The sequence below is a fragment of the Guillardia theta genome (assembly GCF_000315625.1).
Source record: "Guillardia theta CCMP2712 unplaced genomic scaffold GUITHscaffold_7, whole genome shotgun sequence".
NCBI lineage: Eukaryota > Cryptophyceae > Pyrenomonadales > Geminigeraceae > Guillardia > Guillardia theta.
The window spans coordinates 909,503-916,801 of NW_005434667.1; the positions used below are offsets into that span (position 1 = coordinate 909,503).

The following is a 7,299-nucleotide window of genomic DNA, read 5'->3' on the forward strand; positions in this document are numbered from 1 at the left end:
CCCCTCCTCTCTCCCCCCCCTCTCCCCTCCTCTCTCCCTCGCCTCTCACCTCTCGCCTCTCCCTCCTTCTAGCTCTCCCCTCCCCTCCCCTCCCCTCGTCCTCGACCAAGTTGCGACTCTCTGTGTTCATAGCACATTTTGTTGCGATTCACCTTGACTTCATAAAGTTTGAAAGTTTGAGATTCGGAAAGTTTGGTTGTGGGTGATCGAAGTTCCCGCATTGCAAAGTTTCGAAGTTCGATGTACAAACATGCCTGACGCCTGGCATCGAGTTTAGAGGAGGGAAGTGGCCGAGAACGACGTAGAAGTGGGGAGGAGAAGGAGCAGGAGATGGAGAAGGAGAAGGACAAGAAAATGGAGCGGGAGCAGGAGAAGGAGATGGGGCGGGAGAAGGAGCAGGAGCGGGAGAAGGAGCAGGAGCAGGAGCAGGAGCAGGAGATGGAGAAGGAGATGGAGCGGGAGAAGGAGAAGGAGATGGAGCGGGAGAGGGAGCAGGAGCAGGAGCAGGAGCAGGAGAGGGAGCAGGAGAGGGAGAGGGAGCAGGAGCAGGAGCAGGAGCAGGAGCAGCATCTAGGGTAAGACTCGATGTCATTGAGTAACTTACCTTCGTGATCTACAGGGTTCAAGATGCGAGGGAATCTCCTTGGTGTGCTCTTGATTCTCCAGGTCCATCCTTTCTTTGCCTTTCTTGGTGGAAACGCCCCTATGGTGAACCATCATGCCTTCACTCGCAAGACCAGCCGCTCCTTCTGCATGCAGGGACAGGATACCGAGCCCCAGAGAAAAGTAAGACATCCCTTTCCTCCCCTCCCTTTCCTCCCCTCCCTTTCCTCCCCTCCCTTTCCTCCCCTCCCTTTCCTCCCCTCCCCTTTCCTTCCCTCCCTATCCTGCTCTCTTTGCCAGCAAATCATTGCAATTCTCACTGCACTATTAGGTCTGGAGTGGACCGGGGAACCCTTTGAAGAAATCCTCGACGAAATCCCCTTCCTTCTCCGACGACTTGATCGAGGACCTCACCATGAAGCGCTTCGGCAACGGCTGGATCTTCTACGGGGAGCGAGAGACGACCAAGAACAAAGACTACGATGCACGTACGTGATCTGCTCTGGTCCTTGACGTGCCTGACCAAGAGTTGCCCGTCTGTGGTTACAGTGGCCAAAGAAGCCGAGGATCTGGTCAACCAGCGGGTGATCCGGCCTGACGCCGTGCTCGTCATCGGCTCCCTGAGCGTGACCGGGCAATGGATGACACTCAAGACGATGGAGCAGGGGCTCAACGCTCGTATCCTGACCAAGGAGTTCGACAAGGCCGAAGACTGCTTTGGTACAGACGGTGCCAACCTCGACATCTACTACGGAGATGTCTTCGACGATGCGCAGCTCGAGAACGCGATGGAGGGCATAAAGGTGAAGTGCGATGGAGAAGTCAGGTGGAGTTACGGCAGGCGCAGGCTGTAATCTACTGCGATTCGGGATCCCTCCCTTTCGGGGAGACTTCCTTTGAAAGACTGAGCAAGCAAGGGGTCGAGCGTGTAGTGGAGGTGAGCTGGGGCAAGCAGTGAACTTCAACCCCTGAGCTGCGTGTCAAGATGGCAAAAAGAATGCCAAATGTCAGGAGGATGGTCCTGATCTCTTCGGCTGGAGGTGAAGGTACGTGCGCACAGCCAACCGCTGCGGTGCTTGCTGAAACCTGGACAAGGCGTGTTCAGCAACCAGCAACTGGAAGCGCAACGGGCTGGTCAGCGACAGGGCAGTAAGTCGAACATCTGACATACTGGAACAGGCGAGGCGCTGCTGGAAAAAGCCGGGCTGTCATATCTCATCATTCGAGCTGGAAAGGTGAGTGAGGGGCCTGCTGGAAGGAGTATTGGTCCCCCTTGACTTCCTTGCAAGATGGAGAACAAACTCGGGGGGATGAAGAACATCGCGGTTTCCCCATGCAGCGCCCAGGAGATGCCGACGAAGGCGACCATCACTCCCGCGGACGTTGCGGACGTTGCCATCACAGCTCTGATGATCGATGACGTCAGCTATCAATTCATCACTCCCTTCCTCCACGTTCCCATCTCCTCTTCTTGATCGCCTGGAGTCCTTTCCTGGCCCCACTGAGCTCTTGCAACCGTCTCACTTGCTGCAGGTCGTCTTCAAGGCGGACATGGCAGCAGCAGCCAAGGGTGAAGCCCCTCCTCGCCTACCCAGGTTTGTGACAGATTGCTGCTGCGATCGAAGTGAAGGACGCGAGCAGAGTCAGCAAAGGCCTGTCGATAGACGCCTGGTTGACGGAGGAGGAGGCAGAGCCGGATCAGGCAAGGACTTTGAGGTGGACTCATCGTACTGACAGTTTTGTGCAGTTCACACATCTGCTGAAGGCACTGTCTAAGGCCTCCGGATGAAGTTGACTGCTCTCGTGCGAGAATTCAAGGTGGAAAACGAGGTCGTCGCAAACCCATGCGAGGTATCGAGGAAGACACAATGTATATCCCTCGTCCAAAGAAACATTCTAGGATGCGACCTCACTGGCCCTGACTTCACTGTTGGAAACTGATCGAGTACCCTCCCTCCGCATTCTTCGTCGCCTGGAAACAAGGGACTTCAACAACATGATCCCGTCTGATTATCATGATCCCGTCTGATCATCATCATCATCATCATCATCATCATCTCCATCGTCGTCGTCGTCGTCGTCGTAGTTGTCGTCATCGCAATCATCATCATCATCATCATCATCATCATCATCATCATCATCATCATCATCATCATCATCATCATCATCATCACCTTAAAGTTGTCCAGACTCAGACCAAACTTCCCAAGGACCTGCTGGCCTTCAGATTGCCGGCACAGCATCGGAGGATCCCTCACCGTATTCCCCAAGTCCTTGAGCTTCCCCAGCATCTCCTCCTTCTGCCGCTCACGCTCCTGCGCTGCCACGTCAGCCATTCGAACTCGCTCCTCCTCCTCCTCTTCCTCCTCCTCCTCCTCCTCCTCCTCCTCCTCCTCCTCCTCCCACCTCGTTCGCAGGCTTCTCGAGCCTCGCGCTTCCCGAGAGCGCAAGTCTGCCACATCGCGATCAGAGGCATAGAAGAAGCATGCAAGAGAGGGGCTACTGGTTGGAGGGATCTAGCTTCAGTATCTTCTGATAGTCGTCAAAAGCTTCACACACTTTCTTCTCCGTCTCGTACGACTGACTTGAAGTTGAGGAGAACGTCACAAACAGCAAGGAACGCACCTGAGCCCTCCGTAACAAACATTTGGTGTAATCGGGGTCGATCTTGAGCGCCGAGGTACAGTCCTTGATTACCTCGTCATGTTTGCCCATCTTGAAGTAACATGTAGCTCTGTTGTTGTAGAATACAGCTTTCTCCTTCTCCCCTTCCGGCGCGGTCTCGATCGCTTCCGTGTACATGGCGACCGCGTTGTCATAATCATATGCAGCAAAATATTTATTCCCGTCCTCTTTCAGGCTCCGGGCGCGCTGTAGGGCTTCCTGTTTCGCAGCTTTCTCTTCTTCAGTCTCTTCCCTTTCCCCCTCCTTCTCATCATCCTTCTCTTCGCTTCTCGTCGGTGGCTCTCGGAACACCGGCGGAGGATATTCAGGGGGGTCCTCTAAGTTCAACTCTTCAATCTGAGGCATCTGTGACAATCACGAGTCAGCATGACTGGAGCTACAATCATCTATCATCAAGGAACATGTCTCAAACTCCCTCAATCATCCATGTTATCCCCATCCATCTCGCACGTCCAGTCCTTGTCAGTCCTTCCCTCGCACTTGACCTGCTGTACGTTTCCTCCTCTCTTCCAGCTGCTCTCCTACCGTCTTGCCTCTCGTCTGCTACAGTAACTACTGTGCTTCCTGCTCACTTCTGCTCTGCTATCTCCTCCCTTCCTCTCCTTCCCTTCCCCTCTCCTCCGGCTGGTCTCGCTAGTGGTGCATTTTGCAAGAACTTCCACAAGATAAAAAGATATTTTAGTTTTGCTATGAGGATTCGCTTTGACACACCCCACGGTACTGAATGGAATCTAAAATTTGTACTTAGATTTATAAATTAATTTAACATATAGAAGTAAATGAGTTTTAAAAATGTATACAGTATTGTAAACTATCCTGTCCGTACATAAGAATACGGAAATAGTCATTTTAAAATCGTCTGCCCGACACGGGAGGGGAACAGGAGCAGGAGCAGGAGCAGGAGCAGGAGCAGGAGCAGGAGCAGGAGCAGGAGCAGGAGGCCGCAGAACTGGGGAAGGCTGTGTTGGGAGCAGGACAGCAAGAGTGAGTTCAAGAGGGACAAGAGATCTTGAAGTCCGGAGCTGAGCACCTGCACCTGGTGCATGAGGAAGGTAAAGATTTCCCTGTTGCTGTTGTGATTGAATTTTCGCGCTCGCTGCTGTTTTTCTCTTTCGTTCGGACTGACTTGAGCCGTGCAGCTTTAGAGGGTCTTGTTGTCAGACGTTGACCATGAAAAGGAGACCGAATTTCAAAGTGACCGCCATCAAAGCCGACGAGGACGAAGAGCATACGGCCGAGATGAAATCGAGCCTCGCATTCACCGGTATGTCTCTGGACGCTCCATGCTGAGTTGGCGCCTGAGAGCTGCCTGAACAGCTGGAGGGTCGCTCCTCATAAAGGACTTTCGGCTGAACTTGCTCGGTATGAAGGTAAGATCCCGATCTTCCGCTCCTCCATTGCTGACTCCTTTCGGGAAAGTCCGGGATAGGCCTCGACGAGATCGAGTTAGGGAAGGAGCTCGGCAGAGGAGCGAGCAGGTAGGGAGAAGCAGAATCTTCTCCACCTTCCTCTTCCTCCTCTAACATGCTTCACGCTCTCAGTGTTGTTCTGAAGGCGCGCCACCTCCCCACGGACCAGGTGGGACCAACGCTGGAAAGGTTGCCGGTGACATGGCGCGGCAGGACATTGCGGTGAAAAAGTTGTTAAACATCAGAGACAAGCAGCTGCGGAAGCAACTCGTGGCGGAGATGCAGTTCTTGAAGCCGATGCTCGCAGGTTGATAGAAGTGAGGGAGGAGGGAGCTTGATGGTTTTTTGCTCGCAGAGTCCCCGTGTCCTTTCCTTGTGTCCCTCTTCGACGGCTACTATGATCCCAAGGAGGATGCCACCTTCCTTGTCATGGAGTTCTGCCACTTCGGCGCACTGGACAACTTGATCGTGAAGAAAGGAGCGCCGGAGGAAGATGTACGAGGCAAGGAGGAGAAGAGCAGAAGATAAGGAGACTGGAAACAAAGGAAAGGAGGACGCAAGGAAAAGGAGAAGGGGGGAGGAGGGGAAGAGAGAAAGTTGAAGAGGAAAAGAGGAGTGGAGGAGAGAAGTAGCGGAAGAAAAGAGGGGAGGAGGAGGATGCAACCTGTTGAAAGGTTGGCAGGCCCTGTCGTTCATCATGAGATGTATCCTGCTGGGCTTGTCTTACCTCTACCGCAAGGGCATCGTCCATAGAGACATGAAGGTGAGATGGAGATGTTCTGCTGAAGATACTTGTCTTTGTGTTATCTCTCCCTCCCTCCCTCCCTTTCCTCCCTCTCTCCCTCCCTTTCCTCCCTCCCTCCCTCCCTCCCTCCCTCCCTCCCTCCCTCCCTCCCTCCCTCCCTCCCTCCCTCCCTCCATCCATCCATCCATCCATCCCTCCCGTGCTGATTGAGTTTGCACGTTTCAGCCTGCCAACTGTCTGGTGGCCAAGGACGGGATCGTCAAGATCTCTGACTTCGGATCGAGGCAAGCAGACGTCTCATACTCCTGAAATGACCTGATCCTCTCAGCCGTCGGATAGACTCAGAACTCAATCAGGCTGTATCTCCAGAGGTACGAGGAGGACGAGGAGAGTGTAAGAGTAGGGAAGGGGGAGGGAATAGACGAGAGTCTCTCTAGTGAGGGAGAGGGAGAGGCGACTAAGAGGCGGGAGAGCAGTAGGAGGCGGGTGAGGAGGAGGAGGTGGTGGTGGTGGTGGTTGAGGTTTCAGCGTCGCCTGACATGTTCTTTTGATCCCTAGCAAATGGCCAGCACTTTCACTGGCACCACAAGATACCTCTCGCCTGGTAGTGAAGACAATTCAACGTCCTCCTTTCTCATCCCCCCCCCTCTCCGCTTCCCTTTTCCCTCCTCCCTTCTCCTCCTTCTCCTCCTCCTCGCCCTCCTCCTCCTTCCCCTCCCCTCCTCCATCGTCACTTCTCCTCAACTGATTTCTCCCTTCTCTGACCGTCTTCTCCACCAGAGAGGCTGCAAGGAGAGCCATACAGCTGGCCTGCAGACATCTGGTGCGCTGGAATGATTATGCTCGAGGTATCACAGACTTTCAGGACAAGATCTAGTGGGACTCATGTCCTGCCTCTCACCTACTCCTTCCATCTTCCTCCTCTCTTGCTCTCGTCCTCACCTCCTCCGTTCGCCTTCCTTCCTCCTACGTCCCTTCACTCCCTCCCCCTCCTACGTCCCTTCCACCCCTCCCCCTCCTAGTCCCTTCACCCTCCCCCTCCTAGTCCCTTCACCCTCCCCCCTCCTAGTCCCTTCACCCTCCCCCCTCCTAGTCCCTTCATCCTCCCCCCTTCTAGTCCCTGCATCCTCCCCCCTACTGGTCCCTTCATCACCCTCCCTAGTCCCTTCATCCTCCCCCCTCCTAGTACCTTCATCCTCCCCCCTTCTAGTCCCTTCGTCCCTCTCACAGGGAGCAACCAGAGCACACTGAGATGGTTTTGATTCCCTTCCCTCTCAGCTCGCGTATGGCAAACACCCTTACGAGGTCTGCTTCGGTCAAGACTCCTCCTTCATCGCCCTCATCGAGTATGCCGTGCGAAGAGAGACGCCAAACATGCCGGCCGGTCCTGACCACATCTCCTGCTATCCCCACTCTCACTGTCCTCCTCCTGCTCCTCCTCCTGCCCTCACTCTCCTCTTCCTCCTGCCCTCGTTTCTTTCTTCCCTCTTTCTCCTCCGCCCTTCCTCTTCTCTTCTTCTCCTTCGTCACTCCTCCCCTCCTCCTCTCCCTCATCTTCTTCTCTCTCCTCCCTTGTTCCTCTTGCTTCTGCTGATATCTCGCAGGCTACTCTTCTGATGCTGAAGATTTCAAGAACCTGTGCCTGATGAAAGATCCTTGTCAGCGACCCTCGTCCATCTACTTGGTGAGCAGCAACGCGAAGCGGGAGGGGAGGGGAGCAAGTGGAAGAGGTCAAAGAGAGCAAGGGGGAAGGGAGGGAGGAGGCAACAAAAGGGAGGAGGGACGGAGGGAGGGGGGTGGGGAGGGGAGGGGAGGGGAGGGGAGGGGAGGGAGGGGAGGGGAGGGAGGTAGGTAAGG

General features: G+C 54.7%; 3 protein-coding genes across 3 annotated transcripts; 2 read left to right on the top strand and 1 right to left on the bottom strand.

Annotated features, from left to right (window-relative positions):
* Positions 1 to 627: 627 nt before the first annotated feature.
* GUITHDRAFT_101482 (hypothetical protein) lies at positions 628 to 2,392 on the top strand (the record flags this gene model as incomplete). The annotated part of the gene is made up of 10 exons (XM_005839962.1): positions 628 to 786; positions 935 to 1,091; positions 1,153 to 1,406; positions 1,451 to 1,540; positions 1,589 to 1,643; positions 1,699 to 1,737; positions 1,783 to 1,838; positions 1,893 to 2,024; positions 2,137 to 2,198; positions 2,245 to 2,392. 10 exons carry the CDS (start codon positions 628 to 630, stop codon positions 2,390 to 2,392), a joined length of 1,152 nt encoding a protein of 383 aa, XP_005840019.1.
* A 131-nt stretch (positions 2,393 to 2,523) lies between these two features.
* Positions 2,524 to 3,571, bottom strand: GUITHDRAFT_92164 (hypothetical protein). The gene is made up of 6 exons (XM_005839963.1): positions 3,229 to 3,571; positions 3,107 to 3,183; positions 3,010 to 3,055; positions 2,862 to 2,918; positions 2,778 to 2,816; positions 2,524 to 2,575 (listed from the first exon to the last, which is right to left on the bottom strand). The coding sequence occupies exons 1-6, from the start codon at positions 3,403 to 3,405 to the stop codon at positions 2,528 to 2,530; spliced, it is 444 nt and encodes a 147-aa protein (XP_005840020.1). The 5' UTR covers positions 3,406 to 3,571; the 3' UTR covers positions 2,524 to 2,527.
* An 887-nt stretch (positions 3,572 to 4,458) lies between these two features.
* Positions 4,459 to 5,751, top strand: GUITHDRAFT_101484 (hypothetical protein; the record flags this gene model as incomplete). Its single annotated transcript, XM_005839964.1, has 8 exons — positions 4,459 to 4,552; positions 4,606 to 4,658; positions 4,708 to 4,766; positions 4,830 to 4,866; positions 4,911 to 5,004; positions 5,053 to 5,192; positions 5,380 to 5,460; positions 5,668 to 5,751. 8 exons carry the CDS (start codon positions 4,459 to 4,461, stop codon positions 5,749 to 5,751), a joined length of 642 nt encoding a protein of 213 aa, XP_005840021.1.
* Positions 5,752 to 7,299: the final 1,548 nt, after the last annotated feature.

What these genes read in the sequence shown, in the direction of transcription:
- GUITHDRAFT_92164 (XM_005839963.1), bottom strand. Translation starts at nt 3,405, where the DNA reads ATGTACACGGAAGCGATCGAGACCGCGCCGGAAGGGGAGAAGGAGAAA. An exon ending in AAGCTAGATCCCTCCAACCA is followed by an intron (nt 3,056 to 3,106) that starts GTAGCCCCTCTC and finishes GCGATGTGGCAG; the next exon opens with ACTTGCGCTCTCGGGAAGCG. An exon ending in TCAAGGACTTGGGGAATACG is followed by an intron (nt 2,817 to 2,861) that starts GTGAGGGATCCT and finishes GAAGGCCAGCAG; the next exon opens with GTCCTTGGGAAGTTTGGTCT.